At 42.7% G+C, this 19178-nt stretch overlaps 1 protein-coding gene across 1 annotated transcript in view; it reads left to right on the top strand.

The window, feature by feature from the left end:
- Nucleotides 1–413: 413 nt before the first annotated feature.
- cntn3b (contactin 3b) overlaps nt 414–19178 on the top strand; it is a gene marked incomplete at both ends in the record, with an annotated part of 39443 nt that continues 20678 nt past the window's right edge. The window contains 5 exons of the mRNA XM_079186437.1: nt 414–468; nt 2730–2865; nt 11767–11942; nt 16321–16419; nt 18829–19032. Coding sequence (XP_079042563.1) covers nt 414–468; nt 2730–2865; nt 11767–11942; nt 16321–16419; nt 18829–19032 — 670 coding nt within the window. The remainder of the gene's footprint in view (nt 469–2729; nt 2866–11766; nt 11943–16320; nt 16420–18828; nt 19033–19178) is intronic.

Below are 19178 nucleotides of genomic sequence, written 5' to 3'. Positions count from 1 at the left end.
GGTCAATCATTTCCTTCCCCACTCCTCTTTAAAGCTGCGTTGAGCTTGTTCGGCGGGATGACAACATAACCATTTAGCAGCTGTTTCTTCTTCTGTGCCACCTGAAAAATCGCACCGCTGGGTTGTACCCTCAAGTTCTCGCTCTGCTGCTGCCACCCCCCGCCCCCACACAATTTACTTTCTCTCCACTCACAGCATCTCCCGGATAAAACGAACCAATTATGTAACTTAGCAGAGCTATAATCATGTTTTGTGTTTTATTTTTGCTGATGAATGCTTGTCGTATCTGGCTCAAAATGTCATATTTTAATCACATGCATAATTACTTTTCCTTCAGATTAAAATTCCTGTATTCAAGGGAGAGCGTTCACAAGCAATTGGATGAGAGTCTTATTAGCCCTCGGCAACTAAAGATGATGTTACCATGGAAACAAATTGTTCTGCTATCAATCACTGGATGCCTTGCAGGTAAGACGTCTTTCCACATATTATGTTTGAGACTGCAGTTGTTTATGTCATGGCAACATTTTTGCTAATAACTTTGTGTTTTCCAATGCATATTCATGACGGGATGATGTTACAGTCGTGCTTTTTCCGCTCACGGGCGAAATGCGTGTCTGTAAGGTTAGAAGTTATAAATAGCATTTCATTGTTAGGGAGCAGTGTTTGTATGAAATACGGAGTTTCAACCATTCGTGAGGAAGAGATAGAATCAGAACATGTAAATAACCTTGGATATAAAAAAACAAACGTATTCTCGACCAAAAAAAGGTTTCACTGATTACGTTGCAGTCATTACATGCACACCGTACCCAGGCACAACGATGCCCTTCACCGCACGCTTACAGCACACTGTCGGGCACAACCCGGGAGTCCGATCCCCAACCCTGTTCATGGCCCGTCCAGATCATTATCGGGATCCACGCAATTAATCCAGCCCCCGCCACACACACACAGTTCTGCACAATCTACTTGCCGCCGCGCCTCATTCTGCCCTTGTGTGGCCACCCGGGATTTGAGAAGCACAGACACTCCACCAGAATGTCAACCCTTGTTCGAATGACATTGTAAATCCCAATGAATGTTATTCAAATTGGCTCATGGGTAATTCACGCCCCCAGTACTCAAGGGAGCCAGATCCAAGCATTCTCACCTTCCTAGCGGACAAGTGTTTTTTAACGGGGCCTCGGGTTTGCCGCCTATAGGTGCTAGTTCTTATTCAGTGTTGTGATGGAAACCCCTTGACAAAATCACTACGGCTGAGAACAATCATTATGACATCTGAAGTGACACGCTGTCTGGCTCCATATACTCAGAAAACACTCCGACACCTCAGATGTTAGCCTGCACGGCATTTTACTCCAACTCGCATTAGGGAGAGCTTGTTAAACCAAGCTGTGAGGTGAATGAATTGTGATGTGTGTGATCCTATAGGTGTTCAATCATTTATCAATGGGTCGTTTCACTATGTTTTTGAAATGTTACAGTTTCAGATTCATCCCAAAGTTAAACTTTTTGTTTTTTGCTGTAGTTTTGGTTTGAATCTAATTCCAAGAAGAGTTGCAGTGATTCGTTGTCACGTCTTGTTCCCTCCGTCTATCACACGCCGAAATATGTGTTGATTCCCTGACGTATTATTACCGGTTAAAACCACGTGTAGAGCAGCTAGCCACATGCTGCAATCTGTTAGCAGTAGGATATTAATTGGGCCTACTACGGCCGTCTGTTGACTCTGCTTTCATTTTGTACCAGACTGTGTTCTACATCCTTTCCTTTTAAGCTGCTGGCAGATGAGTGCATCCTTATGGCCTCAATTAACCGGTGCAAGCGGAGTATGACATAGACGTTCTGAAAATAGACCACTCTGCTATATTTATCAACCCTGTCAGTTACAGGGAAACATTAATTATTGTGGAACTATATTCAAATATTAAAGCTTTCTACTTCGGTGGTCAACTTAAGTCCTCAGCTATTATTATTATGATGTTGTTTCTAGCGAGTAATTAACGCAGAACACCTCAGTGTAGTTGTATCACTAACACTTGTCTATTTCAGCTCTGTGCAACTGCGTTAAACTCGCCCAAACCCCCGAGCCAGCTAAATATCCACACAGTAATCATTTGCATTATATGACACGTTTGCTGTATTTTTATTTACTTGCATTTTTTTACACGGGAGTTTTGAAGCAGGGAGATTAATTATACTGGACAGTAGCAACAATGTGATGATTTAGCATGATAAAGTGACACAGTGAGGCCCCTTCGCTATAGAAAACAGGTCCAGCATGCAAAATTGGTGTGAATACCCATAAGCGCCATGGTCAGTGTTTTTTTTTTTTTCATCACTATTCCAAGTGTCAGATACTAAATGTGTCAGCAATAGCAGTTAATGCCTAACAAGGGTAGGGGGGATTTGCTCTTCTTAATGCGAGGTATAGAAAGGGCGCACACAACACTTCTCAAGGATTGTCCTAATGCATTTCTTTGCCTTTCCTTGGAAAAGAGCAACACAGTTTATATATATATATATATATATACACACACACAGTATATTGAAAAAGTCATGTACACTGACTGTCAGAACGTTGCTGTATTTCAGCAAGATTAACTATTTGTCCTCACAGGGTCTGTGCTTTGGCCGTGTTCTCCCAGTATTTTCTCTTAAGGTCAAAGAGACAATTTCTCTGGCTTGTACTACGATAGACTTTTTCCCCTTTCCCCCTTCCCCAGCCTGTACAGAGGATGTCATATTCCAAGGGCCAAGATGGAGGACAGAGCCGAGTGACCTCATTTTACCGATCAACTCCCCGGACCAGCAGGCCACCGTCACGTGCGAGGCGGAAGGGAGCCCTCCCCCGCAGTACAGGTAAATTACCACATCAAAGTTGCATTTCCCCCACGAGCCTCCCTCGGCTCGGGCCATCCACGCGCGGCATCTCCGCATCGCACGCTGCAAACTCGTTGCTGCCTAATTGCTTGTGAATCTCCATATGCTCGCTTCCGCGGGAAATCAAAGAGGATACCGATGGCGTTGATTGCTATTGATTCGTCAAAGAACAACGTTTTCTGGACATAAATGCTCGAGAGAGATTACGCACCATCCAAAAAAAAGACAGGCTTCAAAGAGCTGCTGCTTAATTGAGCATCCATTTCTAATTGAAAAAAAGCTTATCTATCTGAGCCGAGGCTATGATGTAGAGTCAGAGTCGAGGCTACTGTGGTTGATGAATATGCCAACACCTCAGATTCGAGTGAGGTTAACTTTATTAATGATAAGATTTAAGCCACAGCACGGCTGATGATTTATGATATGGTGCACGGCTTAAGAAATCATTAGGAGAGAAAAGGAGATTCCAGCGACTCATTTGCACCTCGGATCCTTTGATATCTCCCCGACTATTCCCTGGCGGTGAAGTGGAGCCTGCCCCGAAAAAACGGCAGCTGGCGGTGGTTTTTTTTTGTTGTTTTTTTTTGTGGTGGATTGTGTTTCAGAGCTTGGTCAGCACCACGTAGATGCACAGCAAGCAGGGAAGAGAGGCAATAACCTTGTGAATGACATTCTGTTAAATGCTTACATTTCCTATGATGTGTCTGCGCTGAGAACATGGTCCAGGCCCAGCGGCGGGGGTGGGGGGGGGGGGGGTGGGGGGTATCATGGTTGTGCAACCGGATAGTCAGTCGAAATAGAAGTCGAGACCATCACTTGATTTTTTTCCCCCTTAAAGCCTTCCGACGTTCACTTGTGTTGTGCGAGAGGTTTTCTCTGTTGGTTTTTTTGTGCAGGAGAGGGCAGAGTTTTTACGATGCAGCTCTGATTAATGGGCTTATTCCCTCCTTCTAAATCAAGTCTCTAAGGACAGAGGGTGCTGTATGCTATACGTATTTCAAAGTCTCTTTTATACATTTGTGGTAGTGACTCAAATTGCTTTGACTTAAATTAACCGCTGGAGCAGTTAAGTGCCAAATATATTTGTCAGGAGGAAGTGGAGACCAAAACAAAGCCAAAAGGATGGTTAATTACTAAACTTAGAACGCTCAGGTCCAAGGATGTCACAAGAACCGATACTTCCAAAATTCCGTAAACTTGATTTTCTACAGGACCATAGTTTCCCAGCGATCAGGGCTCGAGACTAGCGGCGTACCGCCGTCAGGGACGAGGGAACATTTCCCTGATAATACTATATTGTGAACATCAAATCCATGTTAAAATTTAGCAGGAGGAGGAGAGCTAGTTAATGTTAGCTGGTAGCAGCCGATGAGCAGCAGCACAGTCCCGCTTTGCTAACTGCTAATGTGAAAGGAGGTTGCATTGAAGTACATTATGATCAAGCTCTATATAGTAAAACAAATATTTGCGCAAATGTAATCTTGTAAGGTTTAGTTTTGGGCAAGAAACTTGAGGCAGATCACTTTTTTTTTTTTTTGTTCAACTTCATCCTGCTTCTCTTGTGAACCTTGTGTGACTCTCCTCTTATTTTGTCAATATTTAATGTCCCCTTCCTGGAGTTCACTAACTTTCCACCATTTGGGAACACTCAGCTTCTGTTTGGTGTGCAAAATAAAGCGCACATCTCGCTCTGGCGATATTCATCTAGGTCAGTAGATCCACTGTTTTGAGTCAGTTATGAATAAAAAAATAATAATATCTGAAACCAGGTTTAAAAGGAAGAATTGACGTTTCCGTGAGCCAAGTCAGCACTGTGGATTGACAGTTCTGGTAATGCTTTTAAAGACAAAAGATTTCTCCCCTTAATCTTACTTTGAGGAGGGAGTCTTTTCTTTTTTTCGGAGCTTCATTTGGGTTGCATCATTTTTTCTGACACTGATCGTCCTTGGCTTGTTTCCCTCCGGGCGGAGAGAGGACTTTCTTTTGTCCTGATGATAAAATAGAAAGCGTAAATTCTTAGCAATTTATTTCCCCAACACTGAAATTAGAACTTCAAAATGTCCTGTGCAGACTGAACAAAATGACTGCCCTCAGGAAGTGGTCACTCTCTGACTTTCACCAGAGACTGTAAACTATTGGCCTAAACCCTGCAAATGAAAAGTATTTGTATAATTAGATATGCCAAGCGAGAGAGGGTATTACATTCGGAGCTGCACACTTAATTTCCTCAGTTACTGCAGCTATTAAGAAAAATTCATCCATTTCGGTTTAATAGCCATAGAAAATAATTAGGTCACACGATATTGAATTTGTCAGAGAAGATGATGTTAACCCTTGTCAGGGAGCCACGGTAGCATTGAGGGTATCAGTTCTCCCACAATAGGGTGTTTCAGCTTTCCTGCATATCCTACGGTGATGAAATGTAGATGAAATATTGGAATGATCAGTCAGATATTATTTGCATCCAGTGGACAAATACAACAAATGTATTGGCTTTACAGCACAGCTGCAATGAACCATTGAATAGTGGTAATACCAGGAACAGTTGCAGAAGTTGTTTATTTCTCTCATAAATATACAGTCCACATGGACACATTTGTGTTATAATATACATTAACAGGCAGTATTTATTTACATGTAAAGAGGAAAAAACAGAAATACATATTTTTATTTTCGTCCAAAATAAAGATATATAGTAATAGAATAAGGCTGGATTTATTCAGTCAATCATTTTAACAGAACATTAGTCCGTCTATCAATGCTAGCTGATTTCCCTTCCCTGTGTGGCTCTCACCTCCAAGCCCATTGGTTCCATGTCATTTCTTTTTTTAAACGCTCACAAATAGTTAGTTTTCATTTGTTAATAAAAGAAAGGACTCAGAAATGTCCCCCAAAACAGCTTAGCATATCACAAACGGGAGTAAATAGTGCATTCGCTGGGGACTATTTTCAGCAGCGGATGAACGCAAATTTGTGTTTACGGCAGCAGGACGGTGTATTGGGTTGAGTCAAAATAAACTGCGGCGCTCACGTTCAAAGCAATGGAGGAACATACCCTCCAGTGAAACAGAGTGACACTGACAAGAAATGACGTGTTAGTGGGATCAATTCATTGTTGAGCTTTTATTTTAAAGATTGATCGACAGTAAAAAGCACATTTAATGTCATCAACCTTTAAATCATGACCAGTGACTGTGTCAGAGACAATCTAAAATGTAAACCAGAAACTTCCTCACATAACTGCTCCTGTGATATACTGACATTTAACAATGGAAGTGGATCAGTCGTTTAATATGCTGTTTGAAAATCCCGTCTCGTTGGTTTGAACGCTAGAGTAGAGAGAGCACGTACGATAGCAATGAGAATACCAGGTTGTCGTTTGTGTTTAAGCTCATAGCTCTTGCTAGTGAGCTTCATATGGTCTGATTGTGTTTCCATCACATCGACTCTCCCCTCCGCCTCGCCCCACTCGCCAACGCCATGAATATATGAACGGGGAGCCCTGACAGTTCTCCAGTTGACAAATAGTCCAGTGTAGCGCCAGAGCACACTCCAGGGCTGAGAGCGGTGCTTTATGAATACACCTGTCACTGTGTTTACTATGAATCTGCTGTAACACAGGATCAAGGGCACAGCAGTGATTGGAAAGGGGGAATAAAAAAGTGCTCTGGCTGGTGTCTGCCATCATGTAATGTGACTTCGGGCAGATGTATGACTCTACCTTTGTTTACGGGTCGGTTCAGGGTAACAGGAACATAAATAGAACTGGGAGGGTGATTAGAAGATGTTTCTTGGGTTCTTTTCAGTTGCAGCAGCCAGATAACAGGGCTGAATCGAGAAATTGTTTCGGAGGGTATCGATTTTTATCTTTCGGAGGGTTGTCCTTTTAATCCTATGAACCCTCGGGCGTACGAGATTATTTAAAAACCAATGGCATCAACTGGAAGAAGGCCGGCCTGTGGTCTTTAATAAGGGCAGATATATGGGCTTTGAGTTATTTACTGTCTGTGCTTGATGAATTTGCTTTTATTTGCTTATTTGCCTTTTACTTTGAATAAAAGCTTCATATATGGAGGCTGTAAATTGTGATTGTAAATGGTATTGTATCTGCTGGTAAGGGTTTATGAATGCGTGTGCACATGTACTATATTACTGTTAATATTTCAGTAAGTCCATAGGACTTTTTTTAAGCTGATACACACACAAAGAACACTCACCTTGATACAGGGTGGTTCTCATGGAATATTTATCGTGTTACATTTGGCTTGAAAGCCAAATGAACATCCATTTATTTTAAAAAGCAGCAGCAATAATCTACTGAACACATTTGCAGAGTGTACCCGGGTCTGCAGTTGACTTTCTGCTCTTGCGTGTATGTGTGCGTGCAAACAGTGTGTGTGGTCACTGCCGTCTCTGTGGGTGTCTGGCCTGAAGGGAAAGGCAGGTGAGCCAGTGCTGCAGCGCAATCCCCAGTCTATTTGATGAGTAGACCTCATGCAAAATTGATGTGAACTTCAAGGTCACAGGGAGTTCATTCAGAGCATGCTCAGATCAGCCAGCGCCCTGCAGCACACAGCACTGTTCTCCTGGAGTCTGTTGGACTTACAGTATAAGCTCCTCTGCACCCGACATGGTGTTAGATACAGCTCGGTGCTAACGCTAAGAGCTCTGCTCCGCCTGCCTCACCTCTCCGTGTAACCGATGCAAGTTTGAGAGGGAATTGTAAATGGCGGATGCAAACAAAGAACCAATGTTGCTATGATGTCGTGCAATCCCTTTAAAACAAAAAATGGCGGCGATCATCACAGGTAATGGACTCAATATGGACATTGTGAGAAGTTCCTGCTCAAGTTTGTTTCATTCACTTTTTGAGGACTGAAGAGCTGAAAATATACAGTATTTCAGAAGAAAATTGTATTTTCAAAAAACAGAAATGTCGTCCGGTCGGTGGTTGAAAAATAACTCATACTTTCTGTTTTTTCATTGTTGTTTTAATGTGTAATAAGAATCATGATACCCTTCACAGTGGACTCAAATAATCCCGAAAACTAGTCCCAATCCCCAAATCATCTCACGAATAAACTACTCATCATTTTTCATGTGTTTTCCTACGAAAGTCAAGCAACACACGTCAATTACCATTCTTTACATACGTAACGTCTTTTCAAAATTAACTTCTATCTTCACATGAAACAACTTAAGTTAGATCTAGGAAAAGATCATAATCAGGTTGAGGCAACCAAACTACTCAGTTAGGTTTTGGGTTAAAATAGCTACGGAAGTGGCGTTACTTAAGTACGGAAGTGACAAATAAATCAACGTTGACCCTTTTCTGCTGGCTGAAAGACTAGTTTTTCTTTTGCCCAACCAGGTTTCCCTTCCCGCCTTCCTGTTGTGTGTTTTTGCTGTCTTTATACTTCATGGTTGTGTGGATTACCTACAAATTTATTTCACAAGATATCTACGAATTTCAGCCTATGATTTCTTCGTAGGTCTAGCCACGAACGCTGTCTGAGAACAGCTTCATTCCTTGTTAAGCAAAATCACTTCCACCTTTTTAGCCTGCCCCCTCTCCCGTCTTCATCCCCTAGAGAGAGCGCAGGGTCAGGGTGTTGATAGTCTAGTCTGCCTGACTCATTGATCCTTTATCTGACTGAGGTCTGTCTAAGTTAGAACCCATGGCCCTGACCGTAGATCTGACATTTACAGTAAATGGCCTCCACCGGGCGCAGCTGCGACGCTGCCGCCAGAGCTGGTCGCCTCACTCTTCACGATGCTTGTCATCCCACCAGACACACCGCAGCACAGCCAAGAAAGGGTCTCTCACCAACCTGCTGGTTGCCAGTTTTTGAAAAATCCTCCTTAATTCATCAAACTATTTTAAATGTTTTTATTAATGACTACTGCACACTAGCGTAGGAAGCCTTCATGAATCACTTACTAACATCTATAGCTGTGGACTTGATGGTTTGTTGTTCTCCTGACTTATTATAATTCAAAATGACTCAACAACTTTAGCTGTTGGCTTATTACTAAGGTAGGAGGTCGGTCGCAAAGTAGGTCTGCAGCAGAAATCATGGTGCTGGGTTTTACAGCTGGTGGGGAAACATTGGAAGAGGCAGCTGCAAATATGCACCAAATGCAAACAGTCTGCCAACCAGAAGTGAAAGAGCGCTCCATTAAGAGAGGGTTGCGGCTCTCTTTTGTGTTTTCTGTTTCATCCCGTTGGTGTTAAAAGATAACCGCCCAGCTGGGTTTATAAAGATGCTGTGTTGTGCTGATGTTTCGTCACCTTTTCCGAGTGTGAAGGCTCACATTTCTTTTTCACTTGCCACTTACTGTCGTTATTTTGTTCACAACTGTCTCGTAATGACAAAGAGTGACAAAGCTTCGGTTGCGATGCCATCTTGCTTTACCTCTCATTACTCCCCGATCTTTCTCTACACCTTTAAATCTGGCCGGTGTCTTCAAATAACAGAGCCTGTCTCAGGTTTTCTGCAGCAAGAGTAGGTAGATGGCTTACTGATTGTGTCTGCTACGCAGAGACACAACACCATCACACCCCACCAGCTGTCTGCTCAGGGGGTGTGTGTGATCTGTCCAGGCTGCCCACCTGCCTCCCCCATTAAGTTCAATCATGCTGGGTGGCTGCAAGTCTAACTAGCTTCCCATCCTTTTTCCATTTAACCTCCTCTTCCTCCTGCACACACAATAATCCTCCCTTTGGCACGAAAAAAAGACGGGAAAGGAGAATTCAAATGGAGAAACGCTAGGACTTCATCAGGAAATCACTTAAAATGTAATCGTGAAGTGTTCTACAAACAAAACGTTCACAGAGATTGCGTTTTCATATACAGCATATTCTTAGATACATAAGCTTTGCCATGTCGAGTATTGTACATAAGTAATATCATTGTTGGAACAGTGATAAAATCAGTCAGATTAAGTGACTGGCACAGACTGTTAGATGAATAATGCAAGCTACAAGATGAAAGACAGCGTCGTCTTTTGTAGTCTGTCAGGTGGGAGACTGGTGGAGAGCCACGACTGGCTTTAAGACTGCATGCAGCATCATTCCAGCAGCCAGTTAGTTTGCCTGGGAGGGGGAAGAAAATTATATTGATTTTTTTTTTCTCTTCATTTGAATTGTCATTTCACAGTCTTCTCATAAAGGCGGACTTGTAATAATTCTTTGTTTCTCAAATTCTATAAGGATGTGGGAAAAGTCATTTTTCATCGGTGTTAATGTTCTGAGATAAAGTCACATTACCCTTCTTGCTCCTATAGGTATCACTCAGTTTGATTCTCCGTCAAATATGAGGCTGTCACACCCGGTAGACTGTAGATTTGGGTGAATAACGTCTGAGGCGTTTTCATTGTTCAGCAAGAACATTGTTCAGTGTTTTGTCTCTGTTTGGTCGTGGTGATTAATAGCTGTCACTTCCTGAACTGAGTTTGCATGACAAAGTATCTCGTGACCTTTCTTTGGAGGGAATGGTCTGAAGACAATGTAATGTGAAGGTGTCAGAAAGCAATAAGTCAGAGACACAAAAGCACAAACATGAACTAATTAGAAAGCACTCAGAGAGCACATAACTCTGACAGGGCTGCACGGCCTTTCACATTTCTAATGTCAAAAACACAAAAATGTTCAGGCATTTTTAATCTGGATCAAAATGTGCATAGGAATATACAATCATGCTCACGAATCATGGCATATTTTTTACTTAAGTAAGTGCAGGGATTCATGAATAAATAGTTCCACGTTTTAGAGTCCACAGCCATGCTAGCAGCGCTGTTAGGCTGTATTTTGGCACAGTGGCGCTTGAGGTAAATGCTAACGTCAGCATGCTAACATGCTCATAACACAAAATACAGCTGATGCTGGATAGGAATGTCATTCGTTTTGCAGATATTTCATGAACCAAAGTGTTGGACAAAGTGCAATTTAGATTTGAAATGTCATGTGATCACCAAAGTTAAACACATTCCTGCCACTCAGGATGAATTATGATATCAAATCCCATGCCAATCCATCCAATTATTGTTGAGAGATTACACTGAAAACCCCAATTTTGAACCTCACGATGGCGTACTTATCAGAGGATAAGCAAAGTCATTGGGATTCATCATCTGGACGGCATTAGTATATAATGGCATGAATCCACCCAACAGTTTTTCACTCTAAACCATCAACCTCATGGCGCTCAAATACAATTCAAGGGACCACCATAGTTGTTCAGACATTCTGTCAAAATGGAAAAACAGACAAACGGATCTACAATGCGATTCCTTTAATGTGGCTAAAAACAGAAAAAAAATGTAAAGTGCTCCCTCACATGCTATGATGCATACTTTTGGGTTTTCTTACATTTACATAAACACATTCCTTCAGCCATGACCTAAACTTCCACCAAATGTCAATAGAAATGTTTTACTTTTTTCAAATATTCTACTTGCAGATTTACAACCTGGACCTAAAACATAATCTCCTTGGAGGTAATTAAAACGGGGATGAAATAAAACCCACTTCACCGTGCAAGTGGGGGAAAAAATCAATACTCACCACAGAAGCTTTGCTCAGTTTTGGAATTTAGCCTACAAAAGTAGAAAACAAAATGAATGAATGAAGTCAAACTGTTGAAAACGGGCACGCGTTGCGGTCCTGAAAATTAAGAATTGTTTTTCTTTCTTCCTAAATTGCTATAAGAGATATTTACAACATCCCGATTTATCTGCTAACAATACAGAATGCTACTCCTATTACTCACCTTTTATCTCCTCAGCATGATGCGACCGATCCAATCGATCTCTGTGATAAACACTGTGAGCGTGCATCTCCAGGGGGCTCAGCCACTGATTGTGTTTGCGTTTTTCCAGATGGTCACTAAACGGAACACTCATTGATCTGGGGAATGACTACCGGCGTCACATGTCTGGGGGCAGCCTGATCATTAGCAACCTGGACAAGGACCAAGACACCGGGGTATACCAGTGCACGGCCTTCAACACGTGGGGGTCCATCCTCGGCCGCAGAGCCAGCCTACAATTTGCATGTAAGTGATCCCACGATTGCTAACACATTTTCTGGCGTGACTCTGACACAGTTATGACATCCTGGCATCGCTTTGTATCTGCTGTTTATCAATCGGACGTGTGTAACATGGTTGTGGCCCCAGGCCGCCTTCTTCTTTTTTTTTTTCCTTCACTATGCCGATTTCTCATTTAGATTGCCTGAGAATAGATTTTTGGAAAGGGGAGATGGTAATCGAATGAAACGTCAGATGCAACAAACACTCACGGTGGGTGAGGCAGCTTCTGACTTCCTCTGAACTCCATTGATTCTCATTAGCGGCTCCAACTCGTGACAGCATCTATGCTCAGTCCGAAATTGACTCATACTTTGCCAAGTGACGGGCCAGCCCCTGTGATCCAGACTTTAAAAGGAGACGAACACAAATTATGCTTAAGAAGTGTTTGCATCTCTGTAATCACCAGCCACTTCTTTATGCATTATACATACAGCAGATTGCGAGTGGATCAGTGACAGGCTGTGTGCCGCTCTGTCAGGCTGCCGCTCAAAACACAAAAAAAGGCCCGGATTGGAAAGTGATGCTGTGGCGTGTTGTCCTACAGTACTTCCCAGACAGGCACCGTTGAGGCACCTCTCCTCTCTTGATCAAGCCTGCTGACTATTGATCATGTCCCAAGGATAGAGAGCATTTCACTTCCTCTCAGGAGATGGACTGCCATTATCCCTTCAGCCAGCAATGAATCTTACTTGTGGGGACCGGGTGAAGAGCAGAGCTGCTTGACATTTATTGTCTTGCCTAATGCGCAGCTAGGGAGGTCTAGGAGATCAGCATGGCTGATACTGTGCTTTTCCGTGTAATGAGGCCACTGCCCTAAGATAGAAATGTCGTGCTTTCTTTGCTGCTTTTCTTGCCTTCAAAATCAAGCTGCAACGGCTTTAAGCTTGCATGTCCTCCCACAGCTCACAAGAAGAAACTACTGAAATAATGCATTGAATGAAATGCATAGTTGCAATCGACATCATCAGCATGCAAACTGTATAACTGATGGGTTTGTCTTTTTCACACTGACTTGAAGAAACATTTAGTTTCATTCAATCTGGGTTTTATTTTCATAGTTTTGGCAATCATCGGTTTTGATGACATCGTACTCATCAAGTTGTTTGCTGAGATCTGGGAAGAAGATTATTGTTTCTTTACTCAGCCCAGACTATACATTGGGATAACTTCACACACATAAACATATTGATTCTTTACATGCATTTCATGATTAAGAAAAAACAACCTTATAATTAAAAGAGGTAATAATCGCCTTGTTAACGGTTTAGGGTTACTTCTCAACATCATATTTCATAGTGGCAGTGTCTTGGAAAATGCTTTTTAGGCAATGGGATTTTTGTCAAGCAGCAGTACCATGATTAGCCACTGGGGCAAATTAACTTAAAGATTTTTTTGGCTTATTTCCAGTACATGGTTCGGCTCGACTCTACTTAATTAAGCTCATTTTTGATACCAGGTACTATTTCATTTTCTACTGCTGATAGTAGCCATTCAGTGTAGGCAGGATTCCAACATCACCTTCATTGCCAAACTCGCTGAATCCTTTCATCGGCAACCAAACAGTGGAACGTCTGCACTTTGTCAATTATGCGGCATAATTTTGTCTGCTGTCATATTTTTAAAGTCTGGGTCGATTGAATAATACAATTATGGCTGCCCATGATGGTAGCTTGACTATTTAAAAATGGGATTTGTGCAGGATGTCCCAGGTCCCACTTGTGAAATTCTCTCTGACCAATCATTGGTCTGCAGTGTTTTAACAACAACTTCTAGTATTGGCGCAGGTCACTTGGAACCTTGCAGGGGTATAGTCAGTGCAGGTAGTGCAGTTGCACTAACGCCTGCTGGGTGGGCAGGCCAGACAATGTTACATTTACATTACATTACAGTCATTTAGCAGACGCTTTTATCCAAAGCGACTTACAATAAGTGTATTCAACATCGGTATTCAAGAGATAAGTCATAAGTGCATCTCCTTTGTTGAACAAGTATCTAAGAGCATAAACCAGAGCAAATGTACAGTGCAGAAACAAACGAATACAATAAGTGCAACAAACTAATACGAATACAATAAGTGCTAAGTGGAAGACAATGTGTTGGATGGATAACGGATCATTGCCATCTCAGAAATTGACCTGTATTCAAAGAAGAACTGACATTCATCTAAAAACATCTTCATCATGTTTTTCCTTTTTCGGGGATTAAATAGTCAATAGTGTCAATCTATAACAAAATGATATATTCATAGTTAAAGTAGTATAACTATTCAATTAAATTAATAATTTCTTATTTTCTTTGGTATTTTTGTCATATCAGATATGCAGTGATGATTGCGGAGTAATAAGTATGTTGATGTTGTCCAACGTCAAGTCTCTCTTTAATCATGAGACAAGGTGATACGATGTACGGTAGCTAGTTTAGGCTCCTCAGCTCTACGGAGCGCACACTGTCAGCTGTGTTCACCGCCTGCATCTGCGCTAGCGTTATTTACTAGCTGGTGAACATGGTGGAACATAGAAGCCCAAGAGCCACATATCTCCTCGGAGAGTTGGTGGAGACCAAAAACAGAGATAAAAGAGAGTGAATATTGGACTTACATTTCATCACCGTAACACCACAACAAACGCCTGATCAGCTTTTACAAGTTGACTGTGTCGGTGTTCTGTTAACAGAAGGAATGAATACTGCTTTACATAGCCGGTTGGATTGTGTACGACCTGTTGTCATCATCTTACTGCTCAGTTGTGTTGTAAAGATGGCGTCTCATTCCCAATTTTCAGTAATTGCCTCACAGTGTTATCATAAGAGATGAAGACTACAGTTAATGCTGCAAAAATATGAATAAACCAGATTTGTTTTGTTAAAAAAAGCAAACACACATTAAGACCCCTGCATTGTGTGGCCTCTGCAGCAGGTAAAAGCTTTGCTCAAGAACACTATTGGTCATAATATATAACGGGGGATACGGGCGGCGCCATTGCCCAGACCAATCATCCTCGAGCTGTAATGTTTGCTCTCCGTAATCTCCGAGCCAGCCATTCTTTTTTTTGTTTTGTTTCTGCTTACAAAGGAATCACTGCAGCTACAGTGAGTTTGGCCTCTAGCTCTCAGAGTTACAGTGTGTGGTCAGTTCACTCCAGTGAAGCCCATTATTCTTCTGCTCAGTGGCCGGGAAAAGACAGAAGTGTATCCCCTTCAGCAGCGAGCCCAGCTACATCTCCGCAACTCCTCTGTGCCATGTTGCACAATCTTGGTCGAAGTAGTCATCCTCTCCTCGTCTGCTAAGTAGTTATTGTTAGCTCTCTGATTCACCATAAAAACAAAAACATTTTTTTAAATCAACGGGATATCGTGAATGTCTTTAAGAGATGGACTCTATATTTAAGGAGGCAGCCTGATGAGATCAGAAGGAAGTTGCCTCTGTCTGTATTTTTAAAGTCAGCCGTCTCCTCCTGTGGCCTCCTTGGTGTCCTGCCGCGACTTGGCTCTGTTTGATTCCACTGCGGTCACCCGAGAGCTGCTCATTAATCTTACCAACACTCTGGCCCACTTCTCTCCATAATCTTCCTTCCCCTAATTTCCCTTATCGGTCACACTGACTTTCTTTTGTTTGTGTTTGGATGGCTTACTCTAGGCTGTTAGCCAGAGGGTGCAGACAGAGTACAGAGCGGACTGCGGCAGCTTCCCTCCATCAGTCATGAAGCCAGGGGTGGTTTATCATCCCAGGTTTGGGGTTTTTTTTGTCTGCCACCGACTGCTCATTCATTTGCAAAGGAGATAGATTGCGCTGAGAGTATTGATGGGGAAGCTAATGTTTTTAAGTGCAAGATTACACCACATTTAATAATGATGTTACTTATTGCTGCTGGCACTGCAAACTGTCATTTGTCATGCACACATGCCCCGTGTTTGCTCAGTCAGCGCTCAGCCCCCCCCCGCCTCCCTATTTTATCCCATTCAAGCCTAATCTTCTTCGCTGTGCTAAAGTGTGGTGTCGCAGGCTAGGCATCAACAAGTCAGGTCCATCTATTTCATCTGCACCCCAGATGACTTTGAAAGTGTCGGAGGCTGTCGGGCGGTGTCCCGGGGCAATCAATGGTGCCCTATTAAAGTGCCAATGCTCAAAATGTAACTTCACAGACATGCCTCAGAGAATCACTAAAGGGAGTTTTGGGGAAAAAAACATAAGTCTTCTACTATGCTTTTCAAAGGAAATTGAGAACATGGACTACATAAAAAACACATTTTCTGGATGTCTGATATGGAGCTCAGTGCCGTTGATGATTTGACTTTTTTTTTCAGCTGCAGTCTAATTCGATTTCGATTTTATTTGACTCATCAGATCTTGATAACTTCAAAACTCAAACGGCGAGGAGCGCTGTCAACGTCCGTGAGGGCCAGGGAGTGGTTCTGTTATGTGGACCACCTGTACACTCTGGAGGTAAGCTTGCTCTATCTGCCGCTTTTGTGCATTTAAACATGACTCAATACAAGTCGTATAATTCCCTCTACCCGTTTTTTACACGGTGACCTTTGATTGCTCCCTTTACTTCTAACTTAATCTGTTTTTACACCTATTTATGTGTGTTGTATGCATGTATGCTAATCATCACCTTGTGTGTTTCACACTGAATGTTTTTGCTAAGCAATTCCCTACTTTGGTGTTCCTTTTCTTATTCTGTCTGTTTTTTCGAATTTACTCCGCCAGGTATAAGCCCATAGGGAGGTCATGCATGAGTGTGTGTGTATGCGTGAGTGTATCCGTCTGCCCACAGCTAATCAGCCTGATATTTTTTTGTGCACATTTATGTTTGCTGTTTGCTCAAGGACCTGTCGTGGTGGCAGGGCTTCACCATTTTTGAAAAATTATCTATATATATTTTCTGTTTCATCCTGTCATTGACTGCTGACTCCTCACTCATCTTAACTGTCAACTCTTCTTTATTTGGGAGGGGGAGGGGGACACACCTGGTCGAGATCTGCAATCTAATGAGTGCACTCTACTTGTGGCAGCAGTGTGCTTCCCAAAGGAAAAGTTTGACATTTTGGAATATACGCTTATTCGTTTTGTTAGATGAGAAGATTGAGACCTCTCTCCATGTCCGTCCGTTAAATATGAGGATACAGCGAGCAGTTGGCTAGCATAGCGTACAAACCCGTACAAAAACAAAGTATTTTAACAATGTGGGTAACGTAAATAACTTGTTGCACTTTATTATTTTTCATAAGAGATATAAAGAGATATAATGTGTCGATTAGTGAGTTTTAGAGGCGCTGATAGAACGATGTTGTTACCTTCGGACAGAGCCAGGCTGGTGATTCCAGTCTTTATGCTAAGCTGATCAGCTGCAGCCCAATAATGCACCACACATTCAAAACAGATGCTTTAATTGTTCCAACTGAGAAGCGAGAAATGTCGTCTTTAAATAAGAGGCCACAAGTAGGAGATAAAGACGCTGCTCAGCCCCACCTCTCTGAGGATATGGACAATGGCTGCTGCTAGCTTGTCTCCCTCTTGATACAGTGGCTTGCACATTGGAACAACCAATTTCCTTCACAACGGAACAGTGAATTGTACAGCTGGTCTATGGGATAATGGGTCAGAGTACTCTGTGTGAAATACAGTTTGACAGCTTTGCTCTGACATAGGCCTGGGCTTATACGCGGTTGGCTGCTGTAACTGTGGCGCTATTGTGGGGGTTTTTTTTCTCACATTTTCAGAAGTGAATGAAAGTAAAGCAGTGCGAGTCTGCTGTCCCTTTCTTCCTTTCTCGCCCTACTGCTCCTTCTCTTCCTCTTTCTCTCACACCATTCTCTCCTTTCCTCCTCCTCTTTTTTTTTTTCTCTCTCTGAATTTTGAAAGCATCAATTTGCTTTGTCGACTTTAAATTCTGCAAAAGGCTTTTACCCCCACCACCCACATTAATCATCACATCACCCAGATATGATAAATTAAAGCTATGTCACATGTAATTGTTGTTGTGCTCCACCGTAGCCATTTGTTTACTCAATGGGCTTTTTTTTAGTGCACAAGTCACCTTCTCTGTTGCATTACAGCCCTTATCTTGTATTTCCACTGTCCACTTGGCTTAAAATTCTCACTGCTCATTACAGCCGCATAGTTCAGATGGAGGTTATGCTGACTCTGAACTTTGTGGCTCCTGCTTGCTGAATCAGAAGCAGCGTCATGTCTGCATCGCCGCTCCCAGCTTCGGACGCTCGACCCCATCCAAGGCCGCGAGGCCCGCTTCCCCCGGGATCGGTTATGATTGACAACAGTCGCATACACCTTTTGACTCTGAGCCCCTCAACTCCAAAGTGGTAGATTACACAGAGCATCTCCTCCGCTCTCGCAAATCTGTGCAGCGCTCGCTTCTCGAAATGACACAGTAATTCACCGTGGCAGGTTTCTCTTTTCGTATGGTCGAACTGCAGCTTGTGAACGGGGCTTCACAACATGTTCCCACTTCCAAACGTCAATCCATCCATCCCTACGTGCGTCCGCGCCCCCCCATGAACCCGCCAAGTCACTCAAGTCACCCGGGGAATGGAGGCCATGTGTCAGGGGAGGGCCACTGACGCGCTGTAATCCATTTTGTTTCGCTCCCTTTCCCTGGGTCTCCCGTTGCTTCTGCACTGATAGCTATTACATTTGCCATGCCTTGGTATATCCTCCCAAGGAAACTGCGATAAGGGAAGGAAAATGAGGTTATATGCTAAGAATTTTAGGCCACAGTGAGGTATCTTCTCTTGGTTCAGCCGGTAGAGGTCGATGTTACTAACAGTTCATGTGGAATCAGTTTTGAGCGAGCGATGACGGCGGTTTAATTGTTTTTCCTTTCCATTCCAGAGCTGACATTTGCGTGGATCTTCAATGAGTACCCGTACTTTGTCCAACAGGACAATCGTCGATTCATCTCTCAGGAGACCGGGAGCCTGTACATCTCAAAAGTGGAGCGCTCAGATGTTGGCAACTACACCTGTGAGGTTAACAACACTGCGACGAGGGAGAAGGTGCTCAGCTCTCCCACACCGCTGGTCCTCAGAAGTGACGGTAAATTCTTTAAACTACGGAGAACTGATGAGACTGATATTGGAAATAATCCATAGTTGTTACATCTTCATGTCGGCATGTTGCCATTTGTGGTTGTGAGAGGTCTTTGCCCAGTAGGCATCAATTTGATATTACATCTAGATTAA

This window comes from Pholis gunnellus (assembly GCF_910591455.1).
Source record: "Pholis gunnellus genome assembly, chromosome: 3".
NCBI lineage: Eukaryota > Metazoa > Chordata > Actinopteri > Perciformes > Pholidae > Pholis > Pholis gunnellus.
This window is presented reverse-complemented; position numbering and strand designations above follow the sequence as displayed.